The sequence below is a fragment of the Crocodylus porosus genome, unplaced genomic scaffold (genome assembly GCF_001723895.1).
Source record: "Crocodylus porosus isolate Cpor-Errol unplaced genomic scaffold, CroPor_comp1, whole genome shotgun sequence".
NCBI classification, from domain to species: domain Eukaryota; kingdom Metazoa; phylum Chordata; order Crocodylia; family Crocodylidae; genus Crocodylus; species Crocodylus porosus.
In genome coordinates, this window is record NW_017728931.1 from 73,284,361 (window position 1) to 73,298,924 (window position 14,564).

At 39.3% G+C, this 14,564-nt stretch overlaps 1 protein-coding gene across 10 annotated transcripts in view; it reads right to left on the reverse strand.

Moving 5' to 3' along the window:
• SYT1 (synaptotagmin 1) overlaps positions 1-14,564 on the reverse strand; it is a 542,326-nt gene that overhangs the window by 386,145 nt on the left and 141,617 nt on the right. The window contains exon 1 of one of the 10 annotated variants that reach the window (XM_019543159.1): positions 10,082-10,237. The exons of 7 other annotated variants lie outside the window; for them this stretch is intronic. In XM_019543159.1, coding sequence (XP_019398704.1) covers positions 10,082-10,181 — 100 coding nt within the window. In that variant the 5' untranslated portion in view covers positions 10,182-10,237. Of the gene's footprint in view, positions 1-10,081; positions 10,238-14,564 lie in introns of those variants that run through there. 2 more of the 10 variants (XM_019543158.1, XM_019543167.1) reach the window with 2 other exon arrangements.

Genomic DNA, 14,564 nt, shown 5'->3' on the forward strand with positions numbered 1-14,564 from the left:
GGGCTCTCTGCTCCACAGCATGGCTGGCCCCTCTCCTCTACTCCCTAGCCAGAGTTCTGGCAGAGACTTGCAAGCACAGCAGGGTCTGCCTGGCTTTCCCCTGCCCTACCCCATCTCGCTGCTTGGTGTGAAAGCAGAAAATCCCCCACTCCTTCCCTCTCATCTCCCACAGCAGGGACCTCAGCCCCATGGACCCTAGGCATGTGGTATGCCAGTGTAGCAAACCCCTGCAGTGTCAGGTGCAATCATTATAGCCAATGAGGGATTTACTTAATATTGAGTATCCTAGGGGTTAGGGTCACAGGCCAAAAAGCCAATAGGACAAACAGAGGTAAATAGGCACTCACAGTATAACAACATACACTTAGAGGGTAAGTAAACAGATAGTGGTCTGTACTGCTGGGGTACATACATTTGGCACACAGGGTCCCCTGCCCACCTCCAGAGGTGCTCCCAAGAACCAGCCTTTAGTCCAGAGTTGCTCTGTGCAGGTCTGTAGGTCAGGAATATGTGCAGTCACTCTGGGGTTGATCTGTGCTCAGGGGCTGTCTAGCCTGTATGGAGAACATGGGGGCCCAGGGGTTACTCCTCGACCCTTTGCACTCATTACCTCACACGATCTTCACCAGTCAACTACAGAATGCCTTCAGCCTAATGAGAAATACCAGGCCTGGACTTTACAGGAGAACTTTATGCCAGAATGTCCTCCAGTATTGGAATCATGCATGGCTTGCAGGATTGTCAGTATCTCCTGCTCTGGCACCACTAGTTGGATGCACTCAGGTCCCTGGGCAGACCTGGGAAGCTTTTGCACTAGGACTTTTTGCCTAATGCTTAGTTTGGGCCACACTGCCTAATATAGCTTTAAGCAGGGGTGGCATTGCCCCTCTTCAAGAAACTTCTCGAATCAATTCAGGTTCAGGCTTTTTGAATGTCTGTCCCTAGCCCTGGAGGGCTTGTTATTTTACGATGAAAGACTGCAAGAATTCTGAATAGGCTCTGCTTTTAAGAAAAAAAGGGGGTTGATTGCCACACATACTGCTGATGATGGGAGAGAGCTGTTCAATTTATAGGGGATGGCACAATGAGAAATCAGAATTGGAAGATGCAAAAAAGTAGGATAAATACCAAAAAGATGAACAAAGATACGTGTTAAGATTTCCACAAGAAATGGCTGGAGCAGCAGCAGGTATGCAAAAATTCTTCTTTGCAAGCTTTTGGGTACAAATACCCTTCCTCAGCCTGACAAAGGACATTTATACCCGAAAGCTTGCAAAGAAGAATTTTTCCAACTCTTTGAGTTGGTCTAATAAAAGATAGTAAATTTACTCAAAGAACCTCATCTGCCTATATTCCTTTAACTAAGTCAATGGGACTGTTTGTTTGAGGAGGATGTAGTCCACTGCGCATCTTTATTACACTTCCAAGTATTAACTGATAAAGGAAAACATTTGAATTTCAAAATTGTTAGCCTTTTCATAGCTGAATGTACAAAGAACCTATTGCTGGGAGTGTATGGGTTAGACATGTTACCCCCTACCAGCTGCTTATGCTATGTATGTGTTATCAGTTCATACTTGGGGTTGTACAGACCACATTTTGCCTGCTTCACTCATAAAAGTAGTGTAACCAGTTTGACTCCCACCCTTTTGTGCAGGCATTCTATTCCCCAAATGGTTCTATTTCTCCCGCTTCGTTGAGTATGATGACTAAAGGCAATGTCCGTTTGCCAGCTCTGCCAACTCCTGTTCTTTTCCTTTGCCCACAAGAAGAAAGAAAAGATGTAATGCGAGTGTATTCCTCCCCTCTCCATGCCTGTCCCTCCTTTTGGCTAACATCTCTTTTCTCTCTCTCTCTCACTTTGACCCTACTTTGTTGACTAGTTGCTTCTGCTCCTAACCTCCTTTCTCTCTTCCATTAACAATATCTACTATCATTCTGTTTCTTGTCCTTCCCAAAATACAGGCATGCTACAATAGTTCTCATTCTAAAATAATAGACCTTCAAACCCCAAGTGTCTTTTTATTTGCCACCCCATATTGTTCCCTTCATCCTTTTCATCTTTAAATGCTTACAGCCACTTCCTTTCTTCTTGTCACTGCCCTAACTCCTCTGAAACTGAACAATCCGTTGAACAATCCCTGCCCAAGTTTTAAGCTTTCTATTCCTTACCATTCTTGGTTTTATGGAGCAGCTCAGATTATTGTCCACTATTCTTATTCTTTACCATCCTTTGAATACTTATTTTATTGGTTTTCACCAGGTGCATCTATACAAGATGCCACATGCACAGGAGATCAGTTCTTCTAAGCATTAGCACAGCAGGCAAAAAAATGCTAATGCACTGTAGAATTAGTCTACTGCACATTAGCAATCACAAAAAAGTGTATACCAGCACTACTGTGGAGTAGCCCCGATTATGGCACATTAAGTTAGTATCTGTCATTGCAGGTACTAAACTTAATGTGCCATAATTATGGTGCATTAATGACATTGTAGACATGCCCACCTTTCCACATTTTTCTTTAGCCATTGCTGAGGAAAAAGAGCCTCTATTTCACCCATTATTGCAACATCGTTGGCCCTAACATTCCCTTTTCCCATACAACCAGATGGAACACTGCCTTGCATTTCATGACATCCACAGCAAAAGATGTCAGACACTAAAACTAAGACACAAGTATTGGCACCTTTAAGCAGCAAATTAAAAATTCACTTTTACCATGAAAATTGAAAGGATAAATGCAAGAGTTTTTCAGTGGAGAAAGAAAAGAAAAGAGAAAAAACATTCATATCAATTCCAAAGCAACAAATAAGGTTTTTTTAGGACCTTAAAAAGAAGGACCTAAAATCTCAATCCAAGAAGAGAAGTAAGTGGGATTAGAAACAGATTTCTCTAGAAAGCACTGCTATTAAGAACTATTATCTGCTAGAGGACAGAAAATTAAGAGAAACTACTCTAAAAGTGAGTAATGTACCACGTTACAATATTAGCCTTGGGGATTCTGTTGATATTTATGTTAACTCTTCAAATACCTCACTTCCAACAAACCTTATCATGCATTTTAGCATATATGCTCTTGCCGTTCTCATTCTATGCCATCTACAAACAACTAGGTTGTAAACTAAAAAATGAGTATCCTACAGCAGCATGTTAAAAATGTGTTCAATGTAATAGAATTTCTTAAGAAGTTATAATTTTATAGAACTGCAAGCCAATATTGATTCTTTCCTGCTGCCACATCCATCCAAGGTAGTAATGAAAATATTTCTGCTTAGCCTTCCAGTCAATGTACTGGCAAGTGAAACTCAAGAACACACAAAATATAGTTGTTAAAAACCAGAAGTAAGATTTTGATTTTACAGCGGTCTTAGATACTTTTCTGTCCTTTTATATTAGTTACTTATGGCATGCAAGTTAAGTGAATGTCTATTTAACAACTAGACAGTAAAAAGTCATGATTTGGAATAAACTGTCACAGAAACTGTGTAAAAAAAAAAAGGAGCTTTAACATTTACATGGTCCAAAAGCTAGAAGCGTAGCACCACATTCCTCTTGCAAATTCCTACATTTGGGTCAGTGAAGTCTATCTAAAGACCTTACTATTTGATCTAAGAGATTTTTAGTGCCAAGCTAGTCTTAAAGACACTTGTAGAAGTCCTTTCGGTGAAAAGATATGATCTCTGTGAACAGATAGCCCAGAAGTTCCTGAATTCCTGTTAGTGAATTCTCTCTCAAATGTATGCACCAACTTAGCAAGACTCATTCTGGAATGGCAGCTTGGGGAATGCTTCAGACAGCTACAACTTAAGACAGTCTTGTGACTGCTCTTACATTCACTGGATACTAAATGAGAGACAGGATTTAAGAGAGAGGGTCTAACAAAGCCACGTTTATCCTGAAAAAGTAAGTTCTTTCCTGAACAGTTAGGTGCAACAAAAGGAACAAGGCCACAAGATGCATTTTTCCACACCTCAAAGAAAGCACTACCCTCATCACATAACACACCAAATTTTAGTCCTTTGTTTGAAAAGACCAAAACAAAGCTGGGAAGAAGTATAGAAGCCTGATGTGTTTCTGAGACGATTCAAGATCTTGAGCTTGCACCCCAAATCTTTCTTGCTAAATAGGGTGACCATACATCCTGGGCAACACTGGACCATCCAGGACTCCTAAGCCAGGTCCTCGCTAGTTAATCAAAAGTCCCAGGCCGGAGTCCAGCGGAGAAGTGGAGTGGCACAGTGTGCCAGGCAGGAGCCCAGGTAGGTACCGCTGTCCCTTTGAGGGAGCAAGGTGGGCAGGCTGGAGCAGGTGCCACCCCACCTGCACATGCAATGTCCTTGCTCCCTACACAGGAGCAGCGGTGCCTACCTGGCCACCTGCTTGACACACCATGCCATTCCACCTCTCCACTGGATTTAAACCCTGGACTTTTGACCAACTGGCTGGGACCCGGCTAGAGAATCTTGGAGGTCCAGCACTGCCCAAGATGCATGTTCACCCTGCTGTTAAATGACCAATGCTGTATATGAGGACTAAACCAACTTTGTTTTACAGTTAAGGGGATGTGGAAAATAATACTTTATCTCCAATCTAAAAATGAAACCTACTTTTTAAGAACTTACATATAATATACAGCATTAAACATGATACAGGATGGCGTGTGACAGAATAAAAAAAAAAAAAAAAAAATTACACACACACACACACACACCTGAAATGCCCTGCATAACTCAGTGTTTGTTCAGTTTTTTGCTACCGATTAAAATGTTTTCATTCCAAATTTATACTTCTAAATATCATTATAGTACTACTAGCTCTTGTGCCACCCCCAAAATTTTTATATACACATACATTACATATCTTTTGAATTACCAGAATGTATTACTCTCATTGAGCTTCATCAGAGTTGTTCCTTTCTTGAGCCTAACTAGGAATTGGAAAACAAAACAAGAATAAACGTAACAATTTAGCTGCAAACACAATGATTGTTAAATGTAGGTAAAGTTCAGTGAGACTATATAGTAGATGCATAGCTGGAGCTGATATGGAATATAAAATCAAATCAGTTGGAGGCATATGTTCAGGGCAACTCAATATACACAGAATCAGACTGTTTAGAGTATAGTCACCTGAATATTGAAATTGATGTTCAGAAGACAAATCCTTTCAAGGGGCTCAAAAGGGAAAAGAGGAGTTGGCTGAAATACGTTTCAGGCACAACTTTTAAAAACAAATCAAAAACAGTTTAGTCTTGGAGGATCATATGCAGTGTATGTTGAATCTTTCATCTCGAAGCTAGATATATACTGTCATTCGCTCTCCCAAAAATCACAACTACAGGACAGAATGAGTTATTCATGAATGTAAATTACAAAGAAGGAGTAGCAAGCAAATGCCACGACAAGATTTAATTTTCTACTTCTACCAGTGTATCAGGAGGCCATATGGATGTTCTTTATTTCCCTATCAAGGTTCCATTTTCCATACAGTTTCCCCTGAAGTTTGCATCCAGAGTTGAAAATCTTCATTGTAAACTGATTTTATTTAAGTATATTGTAACATTACTGATATAAAACCCATCTATAATGTTCAGACTTGTTAAACAGTGATTTGGAAACACTTCTCTGTGCCCTGTGATTCTTGATCTCAAATACTTGAATTCTTTCAGCATGCACGTGATTAAAGCAGAGGATGCAGTTAAAACAGAATTACAAAACCTTGAAATTACCCAAAGCAAAACCTCTCAGTTAATCCTATCACTCATATTAATCCATTCAAATTAAACCTTGCCAGGGTTTTTGAATTGGAAGGAAAGACTGCCAAAAAATTAACATTTAGCTTGATAAAGAAAAAGGTAATGATGAGAGAAACATCTAGATGAGCTTCCCATTGTAACAATGAACCAAATATCCTTTTCTTGCTTTAATGCAGACTGAAATAAAAAAAATCCAAGCCACATATCACCCCCCTTGATTAATGTTACAAAAATGTTTTCCACCAACAATAATGGCATGCAGCTACCCAGCACTGCATTATTCTTTTTCATGGTTCTTTGTTAGTACAATTAGAAGAGACTACAAATTGATTATAAAATTGATGGTGACAGGATGTAGATCTTCCCCATCCATAGATGAGTTATTCTCAACTCTACTCCTGATGTCACTCAAATGTGTTGAAGAAAATGAGCAAAATGTGGCTATTTGGAAGAGAGAGTGACAATACATCCAGTCCTTATTCCTGCTGAATAGTCATGCAAGTAAATGCATTAAAATGGAAATACCCTGAAGAGAAGAATATTTGATAGAAGGCAGAACTCTACATCTAGTATAACAGCACCATGAAGAACCCCAAACTTTATTAATTATCTGGGGTTTTTGGGTTGTTGTTTTTTGCTTAGCTTACCTTGCTTTACTTAATTTCGGTTCCAAACATTTTTTTTTTTTTTTTTTTTTTCCCACAAAGAATAAACTTAACTGTATCCATGATTTGTTTGCTGCAATCATTCACTAGCTTACAAATGCCCCTCATAATAACAGTAATCAAAATTTTGACAAGAATTTACATTGGAAATTTCTATTGTAAAACCTATATATTTAGACATATATCCTTACAAATCACTTTGGGTAGCAAATCAGGTTTTGGAGAGAGAAGGCGTACTGAAGAGGACACTAACTCCATCTGGTTTATAAATGTGTTAATTTATACTGTGCATAGCATCTTTAATTTTTATCTGGTTAATCTAGCAAAGGAACTGGGGTTGAGCATTTCATCAATGCAAAAGCTAACCAGATATGGTTGGGCTGATTGTTTCAAGTCCCTATCTAAATAAATTAGTGCTAAATAAACTCTGAAAGGGTAGCAGAAACTACACAGTACTTAGCACAAGGCTGCTGGTTCTCCTCTCAGAACCACTAGGCGTGACAATAAATTCATAATTATATTGCCAACTTTCAAAATCTGCTTTTAAATTACTCAGCTCCTATGCAAATTTATATGATATATATGCTTGAGAAACCATTTTTTTTATTATGTTAGTACATCTAGAATAACAAATCGTATTTCTGTTTGGGGAAATGTGAGTTGTTTTTCACTGGAAAAATTACCTCTTGTATAGTAGAAATTTATAGCTCTCTGCCCACTACCTGCTTAATGTGATAGTTTATTTAACAGATGGGGTTATAGCAAGATTCTCTCTCCCAAAAAAATCACATTTTGTTGAAGTTAATGAACACTTTGTTGTAATTTTAACAAGATTTAGATTTATTTCTAGCCTTAACCTAGCAGCAAGGTCATTAGCTACTGACAGTGACTAGTGTGTTCAGGTAACATTTAAATCTACAAAGTGTCCCACTGAAATCAATGGGCTACTTGTGGATTTAAGCATGATTCATTATAACTAAGAATGGTAGAAACTGGTTCCAAATTATTTTTATAGCACCTAGTTGTGAAAAGGACCAAATATAATACTTGAATAGGATTAGTAAAAATTAGTTTGGTACTCCTGCATTAGTAACTAATACATATATGTCCTCATCTGCAAACCTTTTGATAGTTTAATATGGCTGAGTTCTGCCCAAGAGAGAGCAACTCTGAAATAGCAGTTTTGCTTTTAGGACTCCAGGTCAAAATTAGCACAGTTCATATGAAGAGATTTGTATAGTGGGCAATGACATTATCTCTGGCCCCTTCCTGTAATAAGAGTTTCACTTTAATATCACTAAACATGTTTTTAAGAAAGTATATTCCAATGCAATGCACCTCAATTCCTGGATTTTACTGTTCCTCCCCACTCTCCCCAAGAAGCCACTTAAAAAAAGCTGCTATCTCCAATATAAAAAAGCAGCTACAGCAAACTTTATGCATCCCATACATTTAACTAACACAAGGTATTTTGTTTGCTTTCTTAACAGCTAGATTTTTTTATATATATTCTGTGGCTCTTGATCAGTTTTGCAAAGAATAGTTACAGTCTGAAACAGCAGAGTACAGAAGAACTAACCGTGTAATATTAGGCTACTTATTGTCATTTTTCATTAATATACCCCGAGCCTGCCAGTGCAGCTGACTTCATGTATAACTAACCCTTGATAGGGCTATCCCACTTAATGGACAGAAGCCCAAGCTTTTTGTTTCTCTCTGCTGTGCAACCTTGTGTCATGCTGGACAGTTACAGATTACGCTCTTGAAGTTACACAGACCGCACAAGAATCGAAGTAGACTTCAGTGGTAGTTTTGTTGATGGGATTTATTAAGTTTCTGTTATAGTTATGCTGGTACCAAGATATTGTTATATGTGGGCAGTTGCCACAATTTCTTACGGCTGAACACAGTTTTAAGACTTTTTCCAAGGTACTTATCTTGAGCACAGTATATATTTTTGAGCAAATGTACAAAACTCTCTCCCGTGCAGCCCTGAATCTCAATATCTCCTGCAGTAAATGTTCTATGGGACAATGAACAACAGAGAGAATTTGAAACAGAACAAAAATACCCATAACAAGCATGCACACATACAAATGCAGACAATATTTGTATGCATATATGTGCATGTATACATATTCCACATGCATGTACAAACACAATGCATTTATATTTCGGTATATGAGAAAATGGAATTTAAAAAAAAACTCTAGTGCCATGTTCTGTCATGTTTTCTTTCACTACATAAATATGTATTTTTGTATATGGATATACACATATTCTATACACGACTAGCAATACTTCGCAAAATAGGCTCAATGAATAGGGAAGCAAAATTAGCACAGTTCTTGTCAACAGTTTTATTACAACTTTTAAGTAAATAAAAATCATTACAGGAATAATGACAACATTCTGTTTCACCTAGTAGATGATTAAAGAGCACCTTGTGACTGTTTGTTACCTGACTATCAGAAACCTCTGTTACCCATTCTGGGCATGTAAGTGCTTCCATTATAGAAACAGGATTGCCCTCTGGAGATGCACAGATATCTTATTCTTATAATAAAGGGTCACTTACACACCCACAGGGCATAATGGAATCACTCCTACACCAAGCAGCATTTTGGTCACTTAGTAAATTAAATAGAATTCTGCCTGAAGCATTTACATGGACCAACAGTAGCAACAAAGTGACATTTTGTCATCTTTGTCTATTGCCTACACTGGCACTGATACTTCAGGGTTACTGTGTAATAATGGGTACACGAGTAAAAACTTGTTAAATCTAGCAGCGATCTCTGAACTATCAGAGCTAGTGGTCATAGGCCATAGCCTGGTAATTGATTAATATCAGCATTGTCCATATTGAACAAACATGAATTAAAATGAAGTCAATGTATCAGGAAAAGTACAGATACTATATAGCAGGAAATTTAATCTGAGGGTCAGGGACAAAGAAAAAGCCCAAGTGAAATCTTAACTGTATAGAAAGAGACAGGAAAACACTGAAGTAAAAAAGAAGAGGGAAGACCTCTTCAAGATATCATTTTATGCACATCTTATGCACCTTTTAAGCTTTAGTCGGTTAAGAAAAAAGGCAGCCATTTAGCTAATTAAAATCTCCAAATTAATAAATAACAAGTGACAGAGACTAAAAAGGTGTCTATATTCTCCTGTTAACACATATTGAAACATCCCATTTGTTTAAATGGGAATTATAATGATATAGCTATAGATAGATGCATTAGAAGACCAGACCCTTAGGGCACTTACACACATGCCAAAACACGTAAATTGACGCACTTTGGCAGCCTTGCACGTCATGTGCATCTGTAGTGCGGTGTGTCTCTGCATGGAGAAAATGGTGGCAGTGCGCTTTGAACTAAAACACATTTCATGTGCTTTAGTTCAAAGTGCATCACCACCATTTTCTCAGCGTGGCGGCACACTGCACCACTGATAGGCATGATGCACAGGTGCTTGTAATTAGCACAGCTTGCTAATTATAAGTTCCCAGTGCCACATCAGGAACACACGTAAAAATGCCCCTACTAATTTAGGGCTGTATTCTTCTCTAGTATTTGTGAAAGGTCCACCAATACGGAGATACCAAGAAAAAAATCATTAGGGGAGTAGTAAAGCACTAAAACAGGTTACCCAGAGAGGTTGCAGAATCTCCAGCCTTGGAGGTTTTTCCGCTTCTATGACAATCCCTCGCAGTCAATAATGATGGTCTTCCATTATTATCTCCAATCATGGAGGTTAAGACCCAGTTGGACAAAGGCTTGGCTGGGATGATGCAGTTGGGGTGGTCCAACTTTGAGCAAGTAGTTACCTGAGATGACCTCCTGAGGTCCCTTCCAGGCCCAATTTTTTGTGATTCTAATGTCAGTAGAAGTTTGAGAAAAAATTCCTGAAACCAGATGCCCTTCACAAACCTGCCCTATAATTAAGTTTGCACATAGGAAGCGGGCTCCTTGTCTACCCAAAAGCAAAGTTCATAGTGAGCCTTTTTCTGCAACTTGATTTTGCAAAATTACAATCTGCACCCTGCTTAGCTCACTACCATTGCTTCTCCATTTCTCCCAAAAGATCCTGTTCCTTCTCTACTATCTAGTTCGGGCAACAAGCTACCATTATACGGGCCCGGCACACAGCCAGCTTTATTTTTACTCCACAAAACGAACATCTATTCACTCAGTGTTGAAACCAAGACTGCTAGCTTTTAACAGGTTCTTATGTTACTATGTTTTGGCAAAAGGTACAAAATCAAAGTAAAAAATATCCTCAGCTATTTTATCATAATTCAGCTTTATCCACATTGCCAAGTAGAAATTGTCATGATCCATGGGGCCAGCCAAACTAGCAGGGAGAGCTGTGTGTGGAGCTGGGGGCTGCAGGGTTAAGGGTCAAAAGCTGTCAGGAGCCAAAATGCCAAGCCAGGGTCAGGAGATGGGAATCAGAAACTTAGTTACCAAGTCTGAAGGATAGTCCACAGAGCGAAGTCCAAGAGTAAGCCAAGTTGGGGTCAGGAGTCAAGAAACAGGTTGCCAGGGCAATTCAAAGGCTGAAATCCAGGGCAAGCTGAACACCAGGTCAGGAACCAAGGAAGCTAAAGATGTGGCTGGGACAGGAGCTACCCAGAAACTGAAGACCAGGGTGTTGTGCAGCAAAGCTCAAGTGCTGGAGGAGTTAATTAAATGCAGCTCCAGAACCAATCAGAGGGAAAGGGCTAAGGGCCATCTGGCCTTAATTAGTAGTAACTGGGTCAGTGCATTTAACAAGGGCTCCATGGCAGAAGCCTGCCTGAGCCTTACAGAGCTGACCCAGGCTGCAGCTCAGGAGCCTTACACAAATAGCCAAATACAGCAAGTGTTAATGCTTTTTTTCCTTGGACATTTTTTTCAGAGGCAGAGATTTGACCAGAAGTAATTTTTCCTGGCCATTCAGGTCTCTAAAATGGTAATAGGATGTTGCAATATGTTGGAAAAGGAATTACAGGGAAGTGCTGTTATAACATGATCTCCTTCCTGTTACAAGCCCTTTAGGTTGTTCTTACTGACTTACTGTTGTGCAGCACTACAACTTTGCACTCACGTCAACTGGTCTGTGGGGCTTGACTGGTGAAATTGTTCACTGAATAAAATTCTCTAGCAACAGATCATGATTTGGATGGTGGGGGCATGTATCATGTATATCAATGGTAAACAAACTTTGGAGGATTTAATATACACACATGAAATTATAGATGTTTATTCAAAATATTCTCTCAACTTCTAGCCTGAGTTTAGGTTCCTAACTGCCTCTTAAAGAACACCCCACCCCAACTATATAGTTATTCCAACCAACCTAGTATGTACTTTCACTTAGCAGATTCCCCTTTAGTCGAGGGAACGGACAAGATAATATACATTGTCCTGCCAAAAAGCAAGTTTTATCTTGAAAGACTGGTCAGGTGGACTGCAGACCTCATCTCCAGCCTAAATGCAGTATGTCATCACAAAGAGAAACTCAACTGAATTAAATTTTTGAAAACAAAAAAATCTTATTTGGAACTTTTCTGTATAGCACTGATGCATAGTAAAACTCTACAGTAGGACTCAACAACCTTTTAACGAGTAACCTTTTTGCTGCTTGCAAACCTGCAACTCCTAGGTCACTGGACACTCCCACAACCACTGCAAGCTGGACCAACCTTTGATGGGCCATAGGTTGCAGACCTCTGCTGTAAAACAGGGGTTGGCAACGTTCTTGGGCAGAGCACCAAAAACACCTACAACCTCAACGTGTAGGAAGGATGTTGGCATGCCAGGGGTGGATGGCAAGGGAGCCACACGGGGCCCAATCCTTGTTGTGGCAGCGCAGCCCCAGCTTCTTCCCTGAGGCACAAGTGCCAATGCCTTTGTGTGCCTTCACAAGGCTGTGGGTTGCCTAGTCCTGCTATAGAGAATGGAAGATAATGGAAGGAGCTGATAAGCTTGGGGAAAGGTGTTAATATTTGTTTGGGGTATTTACAGATGCTAAGGAACACACTGGGGTCTACATGATACACTAGCCAAGCCTTACAATATATTTCATCCTACCATACTCTTTAGATTATTGAGTCCTGAGACAAACCCTTTGCCCCAAGAAGGAAGTATGCCTTTCTGGGGACAAGGGACAGCTGCTTCACCCTCCGACAAGCTATCTCCTGCAATGACTGTTGGAACTTTTTCAAACCAGTAAAAGTTTTGCTTCAGATTTTGATCTATGGAAAGGTGGACGTTTGGTCCACTGTTTATTTCATTCAGACTAGCCTATACATCACTCTACTACTTACATAGCCTTATGCTGCCCCATTAGTAGTTTTTTGTTCTTGTAAATCTTGGTTCTCAACTGAAATGGTACTAGCAGTTACAATGAACCACTACGTATAATAAAAACAACAGTAGTGACCAAATGGTGCTGCCTAATTACACAAATATAGTAAGTGACTTATGATGTATGCCAATTTGGATATCTGAATAAAAATGATGATGCAAAATTCCCTGATGAAATACTGGCTGCCTTGTGTCATTCAGATTTAAGGAGAAAGAAATGCATTTGTTTGTATTGGAACTTGCTGAATCACAGAAAATGAGCAGAAGATGTCTGACAATTTAAAGTGATCTATCCAATCCCCTTTATGCTATTAAAGATCAAACACGCCTCAGTGGCCACACAGATGAGCTTGTGTTCTAAACGTTAAGCTGCATGCATGAATATACATTGCTCAGTTTCCTTATAAAGATACTTTCCATGTAGGAATTAATGACAGAGACTTTAAAACTGGGCAGCATTCTGTGCTGCCTATAAATAGACAACAAAATGCACATTTTAAAACATCTTTGAGTGCAGAATAATCAGAACATCTCTCTCTTGCAGCAGCACACATGAAGCTTGTATTAACATATAAGTAGCCATTTTGTGACAGATGGAAAAAAGGGAAGCAGAATGAACAGCATTGCAGAAATGCACTCAAAAGAAGAGCTCTGCATGTCATCTGTACATAACTATTGTTTGTAAAAGGTTTTTGAGCTTACAAAAATGTCAAGCATCCCTCCGTACCTACATGGTGTACAATTTTAATGCATTTGAATTATTTTTTTCAAACACTGTTCTTCATTTATAACTAGTTTGTGCAAAGCCAATTTGTACATTATATTCAGTTGCCTGTTATATCTTGTAGCACAGGTGCATCTTAATTGATGTGGATGAGAGTTCTGCTTTCAAATATAAATGGCAACAGCTGTCTTTCAGAAATATGCCATAAAAGGACCCGCATCTTTGCTGCCAGAACCAATCACATGTACTAAAAATGCCAACGTGCTTTTATCTATTTTGATACCACTAAAGGTAAAGGTAAAGGTATGTTCTCTACCTGTACAATACAGGCTTAGCACACAAAAATACAATTTACTTAATACTGCATGCAGGTTTATTAAACAGAAAGAAATCCCCATACTACAGCCATCTGTTTCCAATTCAGAAAGAGCTGGACTGATGTTGAGAGTTGGAAGCTGTCAGTCACGTCTCCACCTGCTTGCATTATTTTTTAATGCTCTTTCAGTACATTTTAAAGCTTACTTGGAAGAGTCTATATACCAATATACTTTACTGTCCCACCTGTGAGCTAGCCTTACAATTAGCTTAAGACATGCAGCTTTTTTCTCCCCCATCTCCCTCTCTCTCTCTCTCTCTCTCTCTCTTTCACGCAACTATGGGTCACCCTGTGTTACAATTTTCCTGTGCAAAATCTGAAGTCGATATGTTTATACAGGTGCCAGCTTCAGTCTCAGTTGTTAGCTCAAAATACATGTACTTTAATTTAGGAGGTTCCCAACTGAATTCTATTATTGGCCAAGATTGGAGCCATTGTATAAATGTTAGCTTGTTTGAGATTTGAAGTATTGGAGGCCTCAACTGCTTATATAACTGCTACTTCTGTCTAGAGCAAACAGTATGTCAGTCTGCATGTATGGTATGTATCTCCTTTCTAACTAATTTAATCTGGATATGGTTCTGACTGGCTGGCAGACTGTTCCAGACCTTGGGGGCTCGGACAGTAAAGAAATTCTTCCTTATGTCCAGCCTGAAACGGTCTTGCAGGAGTTTGTGACCG